We start from the raw sequence: 24,067 nt of genomic DNA, 5'->3' as shown, positions 1-24,067 counted from the left end.
CATTGAAAATGTCAGTCTGAGACTTTCCGCTTTGCAACCTGCTTATTCGTGAGTGTTTGTGTATATGTGTTTATATATATATATATATATATATATATATATATATATATATATATATATATATATATATATAGAGAGAGAGAGAGAGAGAGAGAGAGAGAGAGAGAGAGAGAGAGAGAGAGAAGAGTGAAAGACTTTGAGTGAATCAGTGTAAATGTTTGTCTCTGTCTAAAGTTTGTTTAGGTCGTCCATGTGCCTCCAAGGTCCAATCATCAGTGAAGCCTGCTATATTGAACCGTAGCCACTCCCCACTGTGTCCTCTGTGTGCTTGGATACACTTGGACTGCAGTTCTATTGGAGATGATTTAACACTTTAGAAGTGAACCACGAACAACACATTTGGAAAAATAAGCACACTTCTCCCTCACTCTCTGTAAAGATTTGGAACTCTTACATCCTTTGTCTGTATCCCTCCCTCCTCTGTTTTTTTTTTTTGTTTTTTTTTTTCTCCTCATGAGCAGTAAACTGGATGCCTTCATCTACGATGCTGCAGTGTTAAACTACATGGCTGGTAGAGATGAGGGATGTAAGCTGGTCACCATTGGCAGCGGGTAACTAAAGCTTTAATTGAAATCATAAAAAAAAAAAAATAAATGTGTGGATTGTTTGCATGCAAAAATGTGATCTTGCTTTTTAGTCCACATACAATATGTACAATATGTTTTTCCTATATTTAGGTTGTCCTGCACAGACACACGTAAAATCTAATCACATGGATTCTAATACAGATTATCTATCTCGGTTGTCTTTGTTATGACGCTTCAAGGGTCATTTAACATTTTGGGATCTATGCTTATTTACCTATTTAGTCATTAGCATGCTTACAGTAATACAAGTGCACCACATCTAGGTACAAGACTTTTCAGTTAGATAAGGCATCGTTAATGGGGTTTAGGTTAACTGACTTAATAAAAAGAGGAAAAAACCAACAACAACACTGATAGGAGGATAAAGACTCATCAATCACAGGGGGTTTATGGTCTGGACAAGACGCTGAACCCCTAAGCTTTCCAAAAATAAACTGATGCTGCACAAGCCAGTGGACACTGAACACCAGCCTTAAACCAGGCATATTGGGGGTAGTTGAATCAGGAATTCTGTGCAAAACCTGTGCTGAATCAGAGTGCAGTCAGGCAATCAGCTGTGGCGACTGAATATGCCAAAAGAAAAAGAAAACAAAGTATTGATATGCACCTTCTTTAATGAGAACACTCATTAACTGGCTTGATAACAATTAGCTAAAACAGGATTATATCTTGGAATCATTTGCCAGACAACAGATTTGTTTTTCTTTGCTTAAGTTCAATCAGTGAACTATACAAAGTAGGGCTGCATTTCTTATTTATTTCTTGTCCTTTCGGCTCATCCCGTGAGTTCTGGGTCGCCACAGCGGATCATTATCCGCATGACGGTTTGGCACAGTTACTGACGCAACCCTCCCCAATTTCTACTGGGCTTGGAATGGCACTGCACAACTGGGGATGGGAAAGGGCTGTTGGGGATTCAGATTCTTGCCCAGCGACAAAGTAGGGCTTCATGATATTGAATAGAACTTTTCTTTCTCCGACATATATTGCAATATGAAACATGCATGAATTTTCACTAGATGACTTCAATCGCTCAATTTGGACAGAACTGACTGTTTTAAAAAGATGGGTAGTTCGCTCTGCAGTGGTCATCGAAGGTGAAAAAGATCCGGTGGCCGGCTGGAGAGTTTAGGGACAGTACAAAGTGTTAATGACTGCACTTCAGAGGTGTTTATTTTGATTTTAACCGTCTAGATTGTTGCACCAATTTCCACCTTCTATGATAAAACTAATTTTACTGGTTCTTTTCTCATCTTTTATATACAGTAACTCTCAGCCAGAAAGCAAAGAAGTGTGTTTCCCAAAATTTCAATGTTTCGTCAGCATGAAACATCAGCATGTACTACAAATTAATGTGAATTTGTTTTGTTGTTTGGTTTATAACCAAAGCTTATAGTACTACAGTACAACAGCTGACTGTCAGATGTCAACTTTGCGTGTTTTACCTACACTACTTTCCTTAGAAGAGGACGCATAGCAATGGGCCTTGTCGTTCCTAGTCTTCTTAAAAGATACCTATAGGAGATTTTAACAAAGTCGGTGGCATTTAACTTTTTTTTTTAAACTTACACTTTTCTCTGAGGGACCAACATGCAACGCTTCATAAACAGGTGTTGTGCAATAATAGAAATGAGTGGTTGCTCAGTTTGAGAAATCTGATTTGGGAGACTTGCATTTAGTGCTTAGCCAATAATACATTTTTGAACCCTTTGGAACCTAATGGAATTTCTTTGACCTACATTGCATCATGATATTTATGTGTCTTATTATGCATGCAATATCGTCTCAAAGATGTTTTTAATCACAGTGACACCATCAGGAGGAATAAAGGTAAAAATATTTGTTTAAAGGTTAAAAGATGTGTTTTCCGTGTCTGTGTGCTTGTGTGTGTGTTTGGACCTGCTGACATCCAGGTACATCTTTGCTACCACCGGTTACGGCATTGCTCTGCAGAAAGGCTCCTACTGGAAACGACAGGTGGATCTGGCCATCCTGGCTATTATCGGAGATGGTGAGAAACGTACTCGCACACCGTGCTCATATACAAACCTAAAGTCCATGACACTATCTTTAAAGGCAAAAGGTTAAATCATTCCTCGCCAGAATTTTAATTCATGCACTTACACATGCACGTCTCCACTGCCTCCTCTTCTGACAGCACAAAGGGAAAGCAGTGAAGTATAAATAGTCCTTTGATGTTATTCTGGACAAAAAAGGCTGCTCTAAACAGAGGGCACAGTGTGTAAGTTATTCTAATATATTCTACTTCAGCGCCAGATCTGTATGCATGATTTTGGGTGTGTGTACGCATTACTCTATCTGGATCACCACATTTTTTTTATTAAAGTAGCCTCAGACAACCTTACGTAAACAATTTTTCAACTGCAAAACAGAGAGAAAGGGAGACAGCGCAAGCCTTTAGTGACAGATTCATTTACATTTTACATCGAAAGCATTTTGCTGATGCCAGTGTTCACAGCCACTCACATTAAGTGCACTGAAGTTGATTAAATGAACATTGGTGTCACGAGAATCCTAGAATCTTATCAGGGCTGCAGAGCATGCGGGCTGCAATTCATCATATGTCATGGCTGGATAATTTTTGACAAATACCAGCCTCAGTGTTTTTGTTTTGCTTTGTCTTCTTCTCCAAGTTGTATATCATATCCAATCTTTTTATACCTGTAGCTTTTGTGTAGATAAATTCAATGCAGATATAAACAAATCATCCTTAAAATCATAGACTATTATCTTTGCGAAATGGCTCAGTTGTTGTTATAAGGATGCAGGGGAAAAAATACAAGATAAAGATAAAAGATACAATTGTGCGAAAGAGGCAGAGAAAGAGGAAGCTGATTGAAGCAAAGACTGATGAAAGAGTCAGAAAAATAAAGAACCTGTGCACGCACATGTGATGGCTAGGGAGAGGGCAAAGTGAAGACGAAGTAGGGAGCACAGGATGAGAAAAAGGCAACGAAAGTGTGTCAGGTAGAAAGAGGTGGGGAGTCAAAAGAGGTGCAGTTGACTCGGTGTCCCGGCAGATGCTACTTGATTAGATGTGGGTGGAGAATGCAAAGCTACCAAATTTGTACATCTTAGCTTCAAGCAACTCTATCCTTATCAAATGTAATATTTTGGTGCAACAGCAACAGACCAAATTCATTCATTTGAACTTACAGGCAATAAACGTACATTAGGTAATCGCTCTTAACTGGGATGGATTTTGCAAACGGTTTTTAAATAATGTAATATAGTCGAAACAGAATTTCAAAAGGTTTTGTTACTCGCACTAGTTTGTGGTTTAACAAACAACCATGTGAGGAGCAAAGTACAAATACATATTTTTTTAAATCCCCCAAAACAAACAAACAAAAAAAAAGTAAAGGTTAAGTACAAAAAGTGGAACCTGCAACATAAAAATACAAAGTTTATTGATTGATTTAATAGTTAGCTTACCTCCAATATAAAGTCTGTCTTTAGATAGTCTGTGCAGGTGTGTTGTCAAATGTGGCATCTTTTTCTCTTTGTTCTAAGGGAGTCTGGCACTCCCAGCTGCTCGCTCACTACTGCCCCCTATTGTTGGGACACCGAAAAGCACCGTTTAATTAGGGAATCTGTGATGTAACGAGAATGCTCGATATATATATATCTATAAAAAGACTGAACAAGTTTTTGTTTTGTAATATATGACAGTTGTTACATTACATTTTCCCATCCCTATCAGCCGTACATGCTTCCGACTAAAACATTTTTAAAAGCCCTAAAAAGGTGGATGACGCTTGAAGAGACTGAGTTCCTACTGACTGGTCACCAGACTGTCGCTTGAACCGTCTGACTGAGAACTAAATTTGAATTTCAGCAATACTTCACACTCACTGGAGTCTGAGCAACAGAGCAGGGAGTAGTGGCTCCCTACAGCTGCATCCAATTTCAGGCATATCATATTAAAAGATAAAGTTTAATAACTAAAAGGGGTACAGTGACTACATCTGTTAGTGTGTTTGCAAATCTCAAGGAAGACGGGGTTGATGATATTTTAGTAAGTCTGCACCTCTAAGACATCTAAATGAATACCACCACGGTATTTGTCTTCCCCGCTAGCAGCCTTAGTTATCTAGCCCTGAATGACATAAATGGGATTAGCTGGATGCCAAATGTCACAGAGGAGGCCAGGGAGGGAGGGAAAACCAAGGGGAAGGAGCACAGAGTGAGGGATGAGCAAAGATAAGGTCTTTGTTGCTTTATGCTGTTCTTTCATTACACCTAAAGAAACAATCTCCTTGGCCTATCAGGCAACACAGAGGGGAGTGGAAGCCTGGTGACTGCGAAGCCCAAATAAATTCATTTGAAACAACAGCCCCTGCAAAACCAATTAATTAAAGAACAGTATCAACATTTATCTTATGAGGTGACACTTCTTAACTACGTTTGCCAAAAAGGCGACATTATACTGTATATTGTAAAGCTGTGTTTATATTTGCTTTTAAAGTAATACTAATCATTTATCATCATCACAAAGTAGCATTTACCATCAACCTATACACATGTACAAATAAAGCTGTGAATTGCAAGTAAATCACATTTCAGTCATTTGTAAGGACCCTCCATGTGCATACTTAGTCAATTCCACAGTACCTCTAGTTGTAAATTACTGTGTATTTCCCCAAATTCATTGGTGAAGAGCTGATTTGAGCTTCTCTCTCGTTGTGTTTTTCAGGTGAAATGGAGGAACTGGAGGCTCAGTGGCTGACGGGAATTTGTCACAATGAAAAGAACGAGGTGATGTCCAGTCAGTTGGATGTGGACAACATGGCGGGGGTCTTCTACATGCTGGCCACAGCCATGGGACTCTCCCTCATCACCTTTGTTTCTGAGCATCTCTTCTATTGGAGGCTCCGATACTGTTTCACCGGAGTCTGCTCTGGCAGGCCCGGTCTTCTTTTTTCCATCAGTCGGGTAAGGCCTGATTTGTGTGCACCTGCAAGCATGTTCTTACAAGTATTCTTTAGCCCGCTTTGCGGTTTGGGAGAACAAGCTGCTACAGCCTTACATAGAATCACATTTTTTATCAAATTACATTTTTTATCAAAACAAGACACACGTTGGAACAACAGCCTTAAATTTGTCCCAATAGTCAACTCAAATAAAAGGTCCTTAATAGTGTCCTCCAACTATGCGGCAGTGTAAATATCCGGGCTTCAGGTGGTCTGACTGGATTAGCAGTGGTCGTCTTCAAGGCGGTAAAGTGCAGCGAAGCGATGCAGCTACATGGGAGGCTAATGCTGCCTTATTGGGTACAGACAGTCATGTCAACTGTTCTCTTAGTAATATAAGGCAGCAGAGGAAGAAAACACACACACACACACACACACACACACACAGAGGTACAGCTAAAGTAAGAAACTCAGTTAAACAAGAGGAAAGCAGAGAGGGCTGCACACAGGAGGATGAGAGGGAGGGAGGGAGGGAGGGAGGGAGGGGGATGAAGGCAGGAGGGGAGATCACGAGGCAGCCATGAATAGCAACAAAAATAGATCCTAATTGCAGCAAGTTTTTTGGGTGAAATCACGGCAACCCACGTTAAATCAATCTATCCTCTCCACTTCTGCTGAAAGGTCAGCATTCTACCTTGTTATGTGTGAGAACAGAAGACATGGACGTGCATCCCTAAAACCACTGCAGTGTCTCTGCACTATCTTTGAGTTGTTAACACACATACATACATAGGATTATAGCACTACATTATATTTAGTCCATTTGTCTGTGGAGCAGAAAAGTTTGGCACCGATAACAAAATTCGCCATTTGAAAACAGAGCCTAAAGTGAAAAAGGAAACTTTGGCACATGAATCACTTTCATTGAAAAACAAGTTGTATTGGCGCAGTCGAAAAGTCAAGACAAGCTACACAAAATGCAGGTATTAAAACCGAATCCTGATCTTAAAAAAAAAAAGAAAAAAAAAAGCTGTATTTAAAGTGCACTTTTGTAATGAAGTTTACTCTGAAACTGCTGAGAGGAGCTGTTTAGTGCACCCCACAAGAATAATAATCATTCTGAGATTTTGTGAATCTGAAGAACCGTCTTGTCAAATATATTGTCAACAGGTTTTCATCAAGATTTCAAAATAAATGCTGCAGCCCTCACTGTTCTGGCACGCTGGTTGTTCTTTGGGTTATAATGGACAGACGTTTGTGTTGGCAGTGTGGCTACAAACTGCGTTGGATGGAGTATTTTATGAGCCGCATTTGTGTCTTGTTGTTTTGGTGCGTTGAGTGTTTGATCAATTCTGAATCCTTTTTACTTAAGTGCTTACTAAATGATGATGTTTCAACATGTCATCCTCCTAAATAAATCATATATAATTATACAAGAGGAAATTAATGAAACGATTTTCAGTTTCTTTAGAAACTGAACGGATATGCTTCTGAGTAAATGAGCGATCGCTTAATTCAGTAATGTTGCAAGGTTGTAATAATGGTGATAAAACATTGTGTTGATTTAGTGCCCTGTAATTTTCTGTGCAGCCGCCAATTGAATGCATTTTTGTTAAACATACAAAGCATAAACATGTTAAATAATCCATATTCTGTTTGTCTTTTTCCATTTCTCTGTCAATCGGTCTTCATGTTCCATTCTACCACTTTTCATTTTGTCTCTTCCTCTAATTTCCTCCTTTTACCCTTCTTTCTTTATTTGTCTTCCCTCTTTCTCCTCTTTATTCCATTTGTGTATCCACATTTCTCCATGCAGGGAATCTGGAGTTGCATCCATGGAGTGCACATTGACATGAAGAAAAAGACAGATCTGGACTTTAGCCCTCAGGACAAAATGCTTAGGCTCATCAAGTCAGCCAAGCAGATGACCAACATGTCTAACCTGGGCGGATCCAACATGAACTCACCCAAACGTGAGTTCATGCACTCCGCTGGCCCCATGATCATGGACATGATGGCAGAGAAGGGCAACTTTATATATGCTGACAACCGGAGCTATGCTCCCAAAGATATGATCTATGGGGACACTGGTGACTTGCAGTCTTATCTTGCTAATCGCCACAAAGACCATCTTAACAACTACATCTTCCAAGGAGGCCAGCATCCTCTGACCCTGAATGATGCCAATCCAAACACTGTAGAAGTGGCAGTAAGTGCTGATGCCGTCCAGACCAACGCCAAGCCACCCCGGACCCTGTGGAAGAAATCAGTGGACACGCTCCGTTCTGTGCCACCTGGGCCCCCTCCGATGCCTGACATGCTGATGCCAGATCCACGAATGTCGATGAAGACACAACGTTACCTCCCTGAGGACACAGCCCACTCTGACATCTCTGACTGTTCCAGCAGGGCAGCCTCGTACAAGGACCCAGAAAACAACAAGCACCTGAAGCCCAAGGACAACTTAAAAAAAAGATCCATAACGTCAAAATACCCTAGGGACTGCAGTGAGGTGGAGCTGTCCTACTTAAAGACTAAGCAGGTCAGCGGAGGAACCAACCAAACCGGGAGAGGAGGAGGAGGAGAGAAAATCTACACTATCGACTCAGACCGAGAGCTGAGTCTACACTCAGATCCTATTCACTATCGTGAGAGTCGAGGCCTTGCTGCAGATGATATGGATTACCCAGAGATCTACTCCGACCACAGTGAGAATTACATGAAATGTGAGCAGCCAATCATTCATCTGAACTCCTCGCCTCTACATCGCACGGACTCAGATCTTCTACCAGACCCAACTTACTCTAAACATTATAGCCTGAAAGAGAAAAACCTTTCTCTTTCCCCACATGAATCTATCGACCGCTACAAACAGACACATTGCCGTTCCTGCTTGTCCAAAGTGACTGCTAGCTACCCACCAGGAGGGCCATACACATCTTCGGGCACTGCCTCAGCTTCGGCCACTCGTTCACCCTATAATCGGTGTGAGGCGTGCCTCCATACAGCTAACCTGTATGACATTAGTGAGGACCAGCTCCTCACAGACACCTTGGTCAGTCCTACCATGCACCACCAACAGCAGCAGCAACCAGACGAAATGTTTGGTCTGTACTGGCCGCAGACGGATGGCCCACATGTTCAAAAGAGAAACCGCTTGCGGCTGAGTCGACAGCACTCCTTTGACAACATCATGCTTGAAAAGCCCAAGGATGTGGACCTGGGCCGACCGGCACGCAGCGTCAGCCTAAAGGAGAAGGACCGCTTCCTGGACTCCGCGTCTGACTCGCACTATGCCAACCTCTTCGGCATGCGTCCCTACTCCGGCAGACTATTTGGAACCGGCTCCAAGTCTATGTTGTTTAACCACAATCTAGAGGAGAACAAGAGGAGCAAGTCTCTGTACCCGTCCCATGGCTCGGAAAACCCTTTCCTCAGCCACTCGCTGAGGGACGACACCAGCAGCAGACTGGTCCATGGCCGTAGCTCCTCTGATATTTACAAACAGCTGGCGGTGTCCTCGCCTGCGGCGGCCCTTGGAGCGGCCCCAATCAAAACGCGCAATGATGCGAACAATCTTCGCTCTTCGGTCAAATCCACAACTTCATACTGCTCACGGGACGGGCGAATAGTTAATGACATGTACAATAAAGAGCATGTAATGCCTTACTCAGCCAATAAGACTAGTGCATACCCTGCCCCGCGTGGCGTCCTTAACTCAGCCCAGTTTAGCAATAGACGGGTGTATAAAAAAATCCCCAGTCTGGAGTCTGATGTTTAGTTGCTATAAGAAATAATGTGTTCTCTCCTCCTTACTCCTCTCTGGGTTTGTATTATAATTTATCAACTATGTTATCCACTAACGGATGCCATAGCCACGCTACATTTTTCTTCTTCTCTTCAGCATTGTAATCCAATACTGCTTGGTATGATGGTACTACTAGGACTCTCTCTGCAGATGATAACATAATTTCTGTCCATTCTCTGCCATGTGAGTTATCTCCATGGCAGGCACTTTGTGTTAAGGTGCCTGGAAGTAAAGAGGATACCATTACCAAAAGGCTTAGGAATTAGCATAGTGTTATAAGTGGGACAGAAATAGCCCAAGTTACAATGGTGAAGGACTCCTATGAAAATTGGTCGAAAAGTGGCAGTTGATTTGTGATCGAGTTGCTCTAGAACGCGGTGAAGCGAATGGGATGAATTATATGAGTGTGGAGTTGTAGGGAGGGAGAGAGATAACCTCTCTTTCAACTTTTGCTCCTCCATTTTTTTTCCTCTCCACCTCCACTGTCAAGCTTTCAAGCTTGCTAGTTGAGGAGAAGCGGCTTGACAGGGAGACCAGATGGGCACGCTCGATGTCGCGGTCAGACATGGAGACGTCCCAGGAGGGTACGGCCATCGCAGTGAGCTAGTCCAACAGTCTGCTCCCTGTTTACTCTGACAAATATGGCCACTGAGACACCTGGCAGTGCGAAAGGAGACAGGGGGGAAATGAAATGAGCGGTTAAATGACACAGAGCGGAGTTCACATAAAAGTCTTGGGAAGATAGGTATCGGGGTACTTTGGTTTTATTTGTTAAGCCCTTGCAGAGAAACAGTAGTCATGAGAAGCTGAGAATAATGTAGGTGCTACTAATGAATAATGTTTACAGACTGACCGATAAAAAAGACAGACTGACAAAGTGAGATAATAAAAGGGGCAGACAAGCATGGAAACCCGAGGCAAGTGATGGGCATTTAATTTGTGGCACTGCACATGGAAAAATAAATTAGCAAATTAGTGCTTTTTTTTTATTCTATAAAACTGTAAGATTTATTAGGGATTCTGCCATTTGGATCCCGCTATGTAGAATTTTAGTGTTTGCTTATTTGGTAGCACAATAGCCATTAGTTTTAAAACCTTTCTCCCACATTTGCTTTCGAAAAAGACATAGCTTTCTGAAAAATACCACGAAAAGAAGTAGATTTGTTTGCATGTGTTGATTTTTCTTTCTGTGTCAAAGAAGATAAAATACACTCATACACATTCAGACACATGTTTTACACTTTTACAAAGGGACTGTGTCTCTAGAAACGGTGGTTGGATTCTTGTACAATCAAAACTTTGATCCTAGACTTTTGTGCTTAGTAAATCAGTGTCGTGCTGCAGCTTTTGCGGCAAAAAGTCATAAGAACGGTGGAAGGGAAGAGAGTAAGAGGAGATAAGGGAAAAAGGGATGAACGGACTAAGGTATCCAGCACCACCTTGTCTGAGTTGGGGAGGGGTTTGCACTTTTGTGTTTCGTTGTCTTTTGATGTGCCACTGAGAAACAGGGTATTAACCATGAAAACCACTAATGATTCCATCCTTCTTCCCTTCCTTAATCAACATGACACATCACTCCAGTGCAGGAAAATTGTAGAACTACTTCATTTTACTTTGGGGGTTTTGTGAAGTTTAACTTTGGTTGATTTGTTGGTATAAAAGTAATAGTGCTATACAGTATCTAACGACTGCAGTCTAACTGCGGATTGCGTTAACAATTATTAGGATCATCAGCTACTGTGGATCCACAATCAAACGGAAGTCCTACTTGAGATTAAATCGCTTGGGTGGAAATCTGGGATGGGGTTCGGGTTTACGAAACGGGAAGAGATAAAACACAGAGGGCTGCACTGCTATGTGCTCATCAATCAAGCATCCATTTTAGTGTAAAGTAAGTTGTGTGTGAATGACAGAATATGGGTAAGCTTGAAGTCTTAACTAGAGCATTTGATTCTTGATCTAAATATGTATTGATTTGTTTTTTTTTGACTTTTATTTTTGATAGTACTTAGGAGAACAGAATTACACACACTTCCTTGTACACATGTGCCCACAGAATACTCGTTTTGTAGCATTATGCTGTACAAATTGTACGGCCAAAAGATTTACCATTTCAACTGATTTGCTTGATTGATTGGATTAACAAAGCCAAATTGTAATCAAATACCTCAGGATGATTCTGTGCGTTTTTTGGGGGGAGCTTCAACCGTAGCAACAGAACATGATGCGGTGCAGGGTTTTTTTGTAGAAAAAAAAATGAAGGAAAAACAACAACAACAAAAAAAATCAATAAATATATAAAAAAAAAATCTAAAAGACACAATTTATAGTGGCCGCGACTCAGAACGAAACTTTTCTCCTTTTAATGTTTACCAGTCCAAGGTCTTCCAGTTCGGCTCTCTGCACGAGCTACCCGAGTAGAGAGAGAAGAAGAAGAAAAGAAGGAGGGATGGTGGTAGGGTGTTCAGATCCTTTTGCTCAGTGAGGGGTGTGCTGCATGCAGCTCCACTTGTTGTCAACCAGAGCACCTTTAACAGAATGGAGGATGATACTTAAGCATCCAAAATCTACCCCTATGTGGAATATTCAGACAGGAATCTCTCTCTTTTCTCTCCATGGTTTTTAAAGGCAGTCAAATGCATTAGCCACTGTGTTTCAATTGAAGCTCCATCTTTAACAACCACAGACATATCGTCCTTTTGTACTCTTGGAATACTGCAGCGAACCTCTCCTTGCTTCCCAATCAGCTTACCCAATGTTGACTGAACAGCAACATTTGTCCTTTTTTGCATCTTATCTGCATATTTATTATTATTATTATTATTATTATTATTATTATTATTATTATTATTATTATTATTATTATTATTATTATTATTATATTTATCTCCACCTGCCGCTTGAGTGAGCTGACAAGTGAACAATATGCACATGTACAAATATCAAATGAATCCCTGCCATTTTATGAACTCATGCCGATTTGTTTTATTCGTTCTCTTATTACGGAACTGTCATGTAAACTAATGCTAATTTATGTTAGAACACACGTGCACACACGCAAACACCCAGACACAACCTTGTGATGACAACCCTGCTCTTTTTAATGGCAAAAATGTATTTTAATTACATTTAATGATAAATAATGAGGTGATGGCATGCAACCCCAGATGTAACAATTTTAATGTTTTATGTTTCTTTTTGTTTGTTTTTTTTTCTGTTATGATGTTATGATCACTAATACGTTGTAACAAGGTGTGAGTATATACATATTTGAGAGAAAAAAAAAAGATCCATGTTTAACATGATGAAGATGCTGCTGCTGTTTTGGGGGAGAAGGCAAGGGCCTGATCCTAGTGCAACTTCCTCATTGACTGACGGGTCATTATCAGGCCATGCGTTGCCCAATGGGGACGTGGGTCAGGGCTTCGCTTGGTGTGGCAGGACATCCTTGCTCTTCCTCCAATGGCAGGTGAGAATTACTGTATCACCAGCTCTGCTTCTCTCTTCCCTCTCCTTCATGTATAGTCAGGACTTCAACTTTAAAGGTGAAAGAAAAAAAAAAGGCAACCTTCTACTTTGAGTCTGCTATCCCTCCAAAGATACGAGACCTCTGTCTTTATGGTTTGCTGTGAGAATAGAGCTTTTTTTTTTTTTTTTTTTTTAAACTGATACTTCATCAAAGACTTTAAGGAACTATTTTGAATATATTTAGAAATGACACCTGTATACATCGCTTGTAAATTCATTCTGGAATACATCATCCTGGAGAATTATAAATGATAAAGAGTAAAAACAATATTTTTTGTGTGAATTTCACAGGAGCTCTTCTGTACAGTGGCACTGTTTCTCTCTCTCTCTCTCTCTCTCTCTCTTTCTATCTCTATATCTCTCTCTTTAGAGCGACTAGAATAAAACTTCACCATTCACAAGGTCTGTTGTCCTGTCAAACTTCACCATATAAACTGAAGGATACAGTGTACAACTAACCCAAGCATCATTTTACAGCAAATGAGAAAAGAAGCTTTGCCATTGACCCCATTTGTTGAATATATTGTTTTTGTAACTATTTTTTTTCAATATGCAGAATCACTGCACAATCAGGGGAAAAGGTTGGAAGGTGTGAAGAAGGCCCATTGCCTAAATGTCATTAAACCTTATGTATACATGTAAATTATAAAGTGCTTTTGCAAGTTACTACGTACAGGGAGCCTATTGCAAGTCTTTTATATCCATTGTGTCGATACAATTTTTTGTAAATGTCTATAATTTATTATATTGATAAGACAAAGATTGGATGAACTCGATTGGGAGAAGTGTAGCATGGATCATTAGTTACATTTCCTTTTCACAATATCTGAAATAGAAAATCTGAAAACTGAATGCAGTTTATGTAACATTAGGATTCTGGGCTTGTTTTTCATTTACCATTTGAATAAAGTTGGACAGGAAAAGTTTTTAAAAGTCATAGCAGCTACGGTATTGTTTCTATTGTATTGCTTCTGTTGCTGTGAGGGGTCAGGATTTAAGCTCCTCAAGCTGTCCCTTGGAGTCTCTGCACAAGACAGGTGGCCAGATTAAAAAAGGGTTTTTAAGTTTCTACTGCACATGCGCTGTATTTTATTTAGAAATGTGTAGCGACAAAGACATGGTGTGTCTCTAAGACGGTGTTCACTAATGGGATCATGCCACTTTAGACAAATCTGACAAATTTTGGTTGTAGGTTGCTTATTGGCAATGCCGAGCTGTACTTCTGTCATCTTTCTTACACCATAGGGGGAAAGACAGGTCCTATGTAGGTTTGTAACATGCATGATGCCAGAGATACCCTTGTGTTGTGGCCATTCACTGACCTTGCAAACTTTTGCATGTTTAAGATTGTGTGTCCAGCAGAGCATCAACAACAGGCCATTTGGTCCACAGCTACATGTGCCATCTGTCACATTTCTTTTTTTTCCCCTTTCCTCAGGCCTTATGCTTTAGTATTTCCTTCTACAGTAGACAGGATTTTTCAGTAGTACTGTGTAAAAGAAGTATTTTGTAGTATTTTGTCCACATGTGAAATCAGTAGGGGACACCTATTAAATTAATGTCCTCTGCTGTTTCATATTAAAAAAAGAAAAAACTGCAAATTAATTGCTTAATTAATGTTGTCTGCAACCCTGGCAACTAAATAATACATTCTTATACAACTGAACTGGAAACACAATTATCCAAACGCTGTGGCTTTATCGTTTTAAATAATGCAACAACAGTACTTTTATAAAGGGAAAGGGGAGCTGACAGGAGGTGGTAGTGGAGGGTGGTGGGTGAAACAAAGCACAGGCCTGTCAAGCTAAAGACCAGAGTTCTGGTCCTGAGTCCTGTGTCTGGTTGACGTTAGGGTCAGAGAAATATTGATTGTGATTGAAAGTGATAACACTTTTTGAGTAAAGTATTAGATTTTCCCTGTATTACACCAGCCCTCGGTCTTCCTCTGACGCAAACCAGCTCCTGCACCTGCCTATACACAACCATTAAATGCTTTAATAATGCTGTAGTCACACGAAATGGTGCTGGATTGCACATTATGGCAGGAAACAAAACCAGCTTTTGCTGCAAGGAGACAGGGTTGTTGTCTGAAACCAAAATGTGTCTTCTGTGTTTGTATATTGTACCTCGCTCACTTCCTGTCCAGTTAGACCAATTCTAAAACATGTACCTACACTGTATTTCCTATGACTCATACGCTAGAGACCCCAGAGACACTTAGTCCCCATCAAAGAACTGTCATTTCGACACATAGGTCTCCATACCAGCAGGTTGCTGCAGTTTCCATTGTGAAAATATTGTGAAAACATTGTGAAAATATGCTCATTAATGGAACATATAGATGAGATGGAGATTAAAAATGAGGGGAGCCTTCCATCCGCAGCCTCTTAAGTTTGCTGCTTGCTTTTCTTCTTGTGCACATTTACGTGGTCAAAAAAAAAAAAAAACTAGAGTGACAGGTGCTGATCAGCGGCCTAAAATTGGTCAACAGCCAACCTCTCGGCTCGGTGTGTCACCACCTATAAGAGATGTGTTTATCTATCAACTTTATATTTAAATGAAAGGTTTGAGCAAGATTTCTTATGAGAAGATGAGTAATTATATCAAGTCTCTCCCATTTCAACAGAAAAGATGCCTGGCTAAACGTAGAGACACACCACGCTATGATTCTGACAATATCAACCCTTTGAGACACGGTTCAGAATGAGTGACAGGCTGTATTACAATATCCGATTGGTGAAGAGCCAGTAAAGGCACATTTCAGACGGCTTCCCTCCAATTTCTTTTGACCCTGAATTTTAGACCAAAGAGGGCCAACTGCAGCTTACTCATCATCGCTTTCACTGCCGTTCCAGTTAAATTACACGGCCATCTTGTGACAAGTGTGGACAACTCGCTAGATTTAGTTTTTCAATTAAGGTCGTCTGAGTGTGTGTGAGAGACAGCCTGAGAGATAGCCAGAAGCAAGCAGGAGGGGCAATAATTGAAATGGGTATGTCATTCACGCAGAGGCAACAACACTGTGGTCAAACACAGTGGTACTGAAGAAATCTGTGTGTGTGAGAGAGAGAGAAGGAGACAGAGTGAACATGGTGTGTGTGAGTGTGTGTGTGTGTGTGTGTGTCAGCCTGCTTGACAAAGAGACTCTGGCAGATCATTCTTCTTTAGCGGAGGGACAGATGAAAGAAAGAAGAGACAGAAAAGTGCACTCGTTTATTTTGTCATTTTCCATTCTCCCCTCTGAACCTCAGAAAATCAGACCCCCCCCCCACCCCCCCTTCCCTCCCGACGGCCCTCTCTGCTTCTGTGCATGTGTGTGTCTATCTAGTGTGCGTCTTAGTCCGCAAGTCTTTAAAAAGCCTATAGATTTATTTTAGTCAAAGGTTGCCCTCCTACACATATATCCCCCCAGTGAGAATCTCTTAACCTACCTGGATCAAACACACACACACACACACACACACACACACTCACACACAACCTGCCAAATTAAACTCCCAACTATTCCCAACTAATTTAAAGAAAAGAAGAAATCTGTCTGATTATTAGAACGAGAAGGGAATCAGAGTAATTTAATGTTTCTTATTATTAACGTTACTAATATTTTGTTTCTTCTTCCCATCATAATTTAACTATTATTATTCTTATATATTTTCTCTTCTATTCCGTTTACTCCTTTCTTGCCACTTGTTTCAATTTATGTCAGTAGCTCACTCCGTCTTATCTGCCTATCAATGGTGTGCTCACACAAAAGGCCCAGGTCTTAACAGCCTTTGAAGAGCGAATGCCGCCCCACGAGCGTTAAGTGTTTGATGCTACGGGAACCACTTTCAAAAAACCGCATTAGGTTTAGAGAAAGCAATTTCAGTGTAATGTTTCACAAAGAAATAACAACGGTTAGCGTTAGGCACAAACACTTCAGCGTAAGATTAAGTTAGAAGATGAATTACATAAAAACAAAACGCTACGAACAGTGACGACGGCGTACTTACGTCCTTACTATAGCGACCATGTTTTGCTACGATCACCATTAAAGTGCACAACATCTCGCACTAGAGTCGAACCCTGTTCTCCTATGGAAACTTCTATCTTTTGTTGTACCATCCACCACTCTGTACACCTCCCAGCGTGACTTCACTTTAGATTCTATGTGATTGCTTTAAGCTTCAAATATTGACGCAGCAAAGTTTCCTTTGAACCCCGCTAAAAGCTAAAATGGGTAATCAGCATGTAAGAAGGATGTGGACAAAGCAACGCATTTTGAAGCCTCGGGAATGAGAATGGTTTGTTGTGTTACAGCCTTATTTAAAAATGGATTAAATTCATTATTTCCCTCACAGTTCTACAAACAATACCTCATAATGACAATGTGGACGAAGTTTGTTTGAAATCCTTGCAAACTTATTAAGCTGGTGGCTCCAAACTTCTTCAATTTATGGCTGATGGAGGTCATTGGGCTCAATGGGACCTTCAATGCTGCAGAAATGCTTCTGCACCCTTCCCCAGACATGTGCCTGTCTTGGAGGTCTACAGACGATCCCTTGGACTTCAGGGCTTGGTTTGTGCTCTGACACGCACCGTTAACAGTGGGACATCATTTAGACGTGTGTATGCTTTTCCAAATCATGGCAAATCAACTGAATTTCCCACAGGTGACCTCCAATCAGAAACATCTCATGGATGATCAGTGGACACAGGATGTACCAGAGCTCAATTTCACGTGTCTTGGCAAATGCCATAATACATTTTTCAAAGATTTCAAATGAACGTCTTGTCATTATGGGGTATTGTTTGTATATGGAATAAGACTGTAACATAGCAAAATGTGGAAAAAGTTAAGCACTGGGTTAGGATGACACACAGGGTGCGCAACCAGTCCATTCTATGAATGTTCGTTTTTCTGGATTATGTGAATAAATATTAACCAGAAGTTCTACATGCTGCTTGGCTCTTTGCACATGTGCCTGGGGCTACTATAATTAGAATAATCCTACACCTCTTCTACATATAGCAAATAATACTCTCATTCTTGCACTTATTCATTTATTCAGAACATTTTATTCACTGCTTTTGCCATGATTCTCTATGGTAAAAATAATTTCCTTTTTGGGTCAGAGTGCGTACTGTGATTTATGATGCAGTTCTTAAAACAACTCACAGCCCACCGCTGTTCCTGGGGGCTTGGCCCATATGTACATCCAGAGAGTCAATGATTAGCACAAAATGCACTCTGTTGACTGTGTGCTTCGCCAAAAAACTGCATAAAGTGAAACAGTGATGTGGATTTTGCACACATATAAAATGTGGCATTGTCTCATTTTGACTTAATTTCTTTTTGAACGTGTGGAGACTGTGGATTTGGTCCCACCTCTTTCACTTGCATGAGAACAGGCACTACAGCAACAAATCTTTTAATGCACATGTTGACAATTAATTAAAATGTAAAGATAGATGTGAGGAACTGTGTTCTTTTAATTTTACAACAATAAATGTTAGGCAAAATTCTTTCCGTACTACATTTTTTACAAATCCCCTCAGAAATCTTCTAACGCTCAAGGTAAAATCTACCGAGGAATTTATTCAAAAATAAATGTAAATTAGTATTTTGATCATTTTTAACACAGTTAAAAAGTCAGAAAACACTTAAATACATAAATACCTAAATTCAACAATCCATATGGCAGAACTTATAACATACTTAATGCGATAGTGTGTAACATTTTTTTTTATATTGGTATTGTTGGTATAAAATATGCTTTATAGCTTCTCTTACTGTGGAGAGGTAATATGGAGAGTGCAGAGATATTAGCTTGTAAAGGTTTTTGGCTGCAGCTTGCCATTCTAACCAATCACAGAATATCAATTATTTATCTTTGATAAGTATGTTCTGTAGTAGTGCTATATATTTATAATTTTAGCCATGGCCCACCTGAGTGACTGAAGTGTTTTGTGTGTGTGTGTGTGTGTGAGAGAGAGCTGTTCTGGTGCTTTAATGAAGTCGCTCAAGATGAGGATATCAATTTCTCACTGACATGAATTCCCAAAGCCTTGAACCAGGAAGGAAATAAAGGCAAAATTATATCAGGTACTGTAGAGAAATTGAGGTCCTGTTCCCTCAGCTGGCGGTGACTATTGTCTCTAATTTTAATGAGAAAACGGAACAAATGAATCCCAAATGAGCCTTCACTGATCAGCCACAACATTAATACCACCTGGTGGTTTGAATTTAAAAATATTGTCCTTTTTAAAATTATTTGAACATTATGAACTAATTATTAATAAATAACTATTAATTGAAAGACAATTGTTCCAGATAATCGGTATTTGAAGTGAAGATGTGTTTTTTGCCCAAAACTTGGACTTTTGCTTGAGTATTAAGTTAGTGTCCCACAACCTCGTACCTCCTCTGGACAGTCACACATTTTGCTGTGTAGCTGCAGACGGATCAGAATGGCCATGCTGACCCTTGCCTCCCATGACTCTACTAAGACCACCGGTATTAATGTTGTGGCTGATTGGAGCAACTACTGTTGTAGTACATGGACTATTGGCACCTGCTGTTCCTAAAGGAGTCTTTAGTTGCTGTGTGCAGCGCGGTGAAAACGCCCTTCAGAAGGAATTTACCTCTGCTAATCTAATCTGAACTTCTGGGATATTTTTTCATATTTTGAAAAAAGGAATTTGTTAACACTGCATTTTATTTTTTGTGTCCTTTCGGCTTATCCCGTGAGTTCAGTGGCGCCACAGCGGATCATTGTCCGCATGTTGATTTGGCAGAGTTTTTATGCCGGATGCCCTTCCTGACGCAACCCTCCCCAATTCCTACCGGGCTTGGACCGGCACTGCACAGCTGGGGAGGGGAAATTGTACGCACTATTATTTATATAATAGCCCACATGCTGCACACTTTTTTCCCTGCAGGAATCCCAAAACTGTATAGAAGGGGACAGTGTGGGTTTTCGCCAACGCCAGTTAAATATGTGAACATTATTTTTGCTCTGTGCCAATATTTCCTACGGCTTAAAGCTACACACACTTGCTACGGCTGCCTACATCCACACAAACTGTAAAAATTGAATTGAAAAGAGGATTTAAACTGCGCTTCCACTGAGGTGTCAGAGGTGTTTCATGGCTGTTCATTTTATTTTCACAGACATTTAATGAGCCTGTAGAGGTCTTCACCTCTACTCCCTGTTAATATTGACCCTGGCTCAGAGCCACTCCTCTGCAACATTTTATTGCCACATTAGTATCCCAAACACATAGCATTTTGGGATTCTGTCATATTTAATGATATTTGACTTTGACATACTTTGCTGGCACTGTGTGTGTGTGTGTGTGTGTGTGTGTGTGTGTGTGTGCCCTCCTGTTGCAAACCTCGTCTGTCCATTGTTTTGGTATAAGAGCAAAAATGGAATCTGGTGTATGACTCAGTGAAGAGTGATGATGACGAGACATGAAAGACAGATGGGAAGTGAGTACAAAGAGAAAGACGGATGAAAGGGATGCAGGGATAAAATGCTTTGCATTGTTTAGGTTAATGGATTTGTGATGCCACTCGCTGAGGATTGATGGCAGCTTGTTGATATCTGCTAATGGAGGATGGAAGACAGAAAGCAGAAGGAAAGGAAAGTACAGAGAGAAAAGGGAAGGAGTGCTTCCAGAAAGTATCCCAGTGCTTAACTTTTTCCACATGGATCCAATGTGGATTCAATTCATTATTTTCCTTCAAAATTCTACAATCCCCTTTCTACAACACCCCATAATGACAATGTAAAAGAAGGGCTGTAGTCAGGGAGATGGCCAAGATCCCGATGGTCACAGAGCTACAGCGTTTCTCTGTGGAGACAGAAGAACCTTCCAGGAGAACAACCATCTCTGCAGGACTCCACCAATCAGACCTGTGTGGTAGAGTGGCCAGACGGAAACCACTTCTCAGTAACAGGCACATGACAACCCACCTGAAGGACTCTCAGACCATGAGAAACAAAATTCTCTGGTCTGATGAAACAAAGATTGAACTCTTTGGCCTGAATGACAAGTGTCATGTCTGAATAAATGACACTTGGCATGCAGCAATGTACAGAGACCTCTTTGAAAACCTGTTCCAGAGTGCTCTGGACCTCAGACTGGGGCAACGCTTCGTCTTTAAACAGCACACAGCCAAGATAACGAAGGAGTGGCTACGGGACAACTCTGTGAATGTCCTTGAGTGGAACAGCCAGAGCCCAGACTTGAAACCCGATTGAACATCTCTGCAGGATCTGAAAATGGCTGTGCACCGACGCTCCCCATCCAACCTGATGGAGCTTGAGAAGTATCACAAAGAAAAATGGGAGAAACTGCCCAAAAATAGGTGCCAAGCTTGTAGCATCATACTCAAAAAGAATCGCGGCTGTAATTGGTGCTAAAGGTGCTTCAACAAAGTATTAAGCAAAGGCCATGAATACTTATACATGTGATTTGTTTTTCTTTTCTTTATTTTTAAGAAAGAAGACTTCAAACACACGTATTTCACATTGTAATTATGGGGTTGTGTTTGTAGGACTTCGAGGAAGATAATTAATTTAATCCATTTTGAAATAATACTGTAACATAACCAGTTGTGGAAAAAGTTAGTGGGAATACTTTCTGGATCTTAATACATTATGTCCAGCATTCAGGTCAGGGTTTTGACCCATCACAATCATTGTGATCATGTCCCAAGATAGTTACAAAAGGCCTTATACCCACTCACTACTCATCAATACCTTTATCACTAAGCATTGGGTCAAACCAGAAACTACAAAATCCAGCATTTTACTTGAGACTTTCATTTTGAATACTCTACTCTTTTTGAGGCTTAAACATCACCACGCACTGTTTTAGGTTAGTGTATAACTTTAAATGTATCCATGCTGCTGATCAGAAATGCCAAACTTTTTTGATATGTATACATCGATTTAATAATTCATATCAAATAAATCATTAATAGTGTTACAAGTCAAATGCTGCTCCAAACAGGATCCACACCTGCAGATCAGGAAATGAGGTAAGTGGGTATGTTTGAGTGTTTGTTGAACAAATGAGTTGGATTATGAACCAAAGGTCAATTCACTGTTAATATCTCATGTTAGAACACACACATAGGAAACACAGACGTATCGCCTTTAGCTGTGTGTGTGTGCATGTGTGTGTGCGTGTGTGTGTTTGGCTGCAGGAAATGTGTTCATGTGTTTTGGCAATGTGAACTTAGTACTTTCAGTTAATATTAATGAACTAATCGCTGTGTTCTTTTATGTGCCCAGTGTGTGTGTGTGTGTGTGTGTGTGTGAGTGTGAGTGTGCAGTCGGTGGATCACAATATGTAAAATGATGTTGTACCTCTGTCTAACTCCATTATAACTGAGTTAAGAGTGTATGTATGTGTGTGTGTGTGTGTGTGTGTGTGTGTGTGTGTGTGTGTGTGTGCGTGTGTGTGTGTGTGTGTGTGCAGACACACCTGCAAGCGTTATGCAATCTGTCTTCCCACTGTCTCTAGCTATAATGTCAGTAATAAAGTTAATTGGGTCTTTGGTCCCCATTGCACAGAACATTGTGTGTGTGTGTGTGTGTGTGTGTGTGTGTGTGTAGTGTTGGCTAGGTTTTGTAGTTTCAAATAATGCTGAGAATCTAATTCACCACAGGGGAAATTTTGATCGAGAAAGAAACAAACGCTTACCTTGTGATTTGTGTCTTTATGAGAATGGTGCGTGTGTGTGTGCGTGCGTGTGTGTGTGTGTGTGTGTGTGTTTGTATTCGGTAACCCTCCCTCTCTCAATTAAATTTTATCTCTCAAATGCAACAGGTCTCGTTTGTGAGGCATTGACTAACGCTTTTTGCTCTGAATTGCCTTGTGTGTGTAATGAGGCCATTCATTCTGTCTCACACATAAATAAACAACACATGTTCCCCACATTTATGTTGTAGATCAAGCGCTCCCTGCAGCAGGCTGGTTTAGTGGAGTTTATGTCACCAGTTTAGGAGTTTCCTACAATTTAGGCGAAGGCGTGACAAAAATGTAAAGCATCCAGAAAGCTGTCAAAACTTTTCCTTTAACCCTAACTGGAAACTGTCCTCCTGATTTTTAAGGCAAACCATTATTGATTTAGTGCCATCATGTTCCCCTGACGTCTTTGTGTCTAATCAAACCGTTGTCACCCGGTGTTTTTGTTTGACTGTTGCACCAGCTGCCATTTTGTTGCCAAAAGGGGGCATTTTTCGACAGCCCCCTGCCTCCTTCCCCACGGGACGGCGTACTTTCAACAAATGGTCAGGACCACTGAAGGTCGTGACACAAAGCCGACGTTGACCAACTGCCGCATTGGCTCCTGTGGCCTTCGTTTGTGCCGGCAAGTGGCACTTCACCGCACACAACCCAAACGGAAGCCGCCACGCGTGTAGTGTGGGTGCTCTGCAAAGACCAGGCCGACGGAGGCTCCTGGACAGACTGTCTAAACAGTTGACGAGCCGTGGCAGGAAACGCCTATTCAGAGCAACGATTGTTACAAATTCATGTATTATAGATGCCTGTAATTTTTGAATACTTATTGTAATTGACATTCGCTTGTTCACAGGCTCCATAAACAATGTGGTTATTTTTCTTGCTACAGCTTATTAAAGCAATGTTTACATCTATCTCATTTAAAGACATTATTTCTTAGCAAAATAATTTCTGTGGCTATTGGAATATTAGTACATTGTTATTAAAGTTTGAAAAGAGGCCTTCTTGATTGAAATCGTTTGTTCCCCTGTCTGGCTCCATGTGTAAAAGATAAACGCCATTAGGTGTTGTCTAATACACTTTGTCGACTTGATGTCATTGTATTGATCAGTTCTGGTTGTGCGATTACTACCCTCTGGGCGCAATATCACTAGGAGTTTTAAAGCCGGACAGACGGACTTTAACCTTTTCACTGTCACCTCAAACACAGTTACAGACCTTATCAGTTGTTACACTACACTTTAATTAGCCTGTAACTCCATATTGACATGATAGCATCATGCATTTACTGCAGATTTGTCGGCTGCGCATCCCGGAAACGGGGAATCGAGGTCTGGTGTCTGTGAAGGTGGTACCCTGCTGTAAGTAGCCATCAGAAGACGGATACTCTGTGGTCATAAAGGGATAAA

The 24,067-nt window shown here is 40.7% G+C and overlaps 1 protein-coding gene across 2 annotated transcripts in view; it reads left to right on the top strand.

The window, feature by feature from the left end:
• grin2aa (glutamate receptor, ionotropic, N-methyl D-aspartate 2A, a) overlaps positions 1-23,657 on the top strand; it is a 138,579-nt gene extending 114,922 nt beyond the window's left edge. For both annotated transcript variants that reach the window (XM_067477885.1, XM_067477884.1), the window contains 4 exons: positions 522-611; positions 2,561-2,658; positions 5,365-5,603; positions 7,398-23,657. In XM_067477885.1, coding sequence (XP_067333986.1) covers positions 522-611; positions 2,561-2,658; positions 5,365-5,603; positions 7,398-9,362 — 2,392 coding nt within the window. In that variant the 3' untranslated portion in view covers positions 9,363-23,657. The remainder of the gene's footprint in view (positions 1-521; positions 612-2,560; positions 2,659-5,364; positions 5,604-7,397) is intronic.
• Positions 23,658-24,067: the final 410 nt, after the last annotated feature.

The sequence above is a fragment of the Channa argus genome, chromosome 15, assembly GCF_033026475.1.
Source record: "Channa argus isolate prfri chromosome 15, Channa argus male v1.0, whole genome shotgun sequence".
Classification (NCBI taxonomy): Eukaryota; Metazoa; Chordata; class Actinopteri; order Anabantiformes; family Channidae; genus Channa; species Channa argus.
The sequence above is the reverse complement of the archived record's forward strand: the minus strand, read 5'-3'. Positions and strand labels throughout refer to the sequence as shown.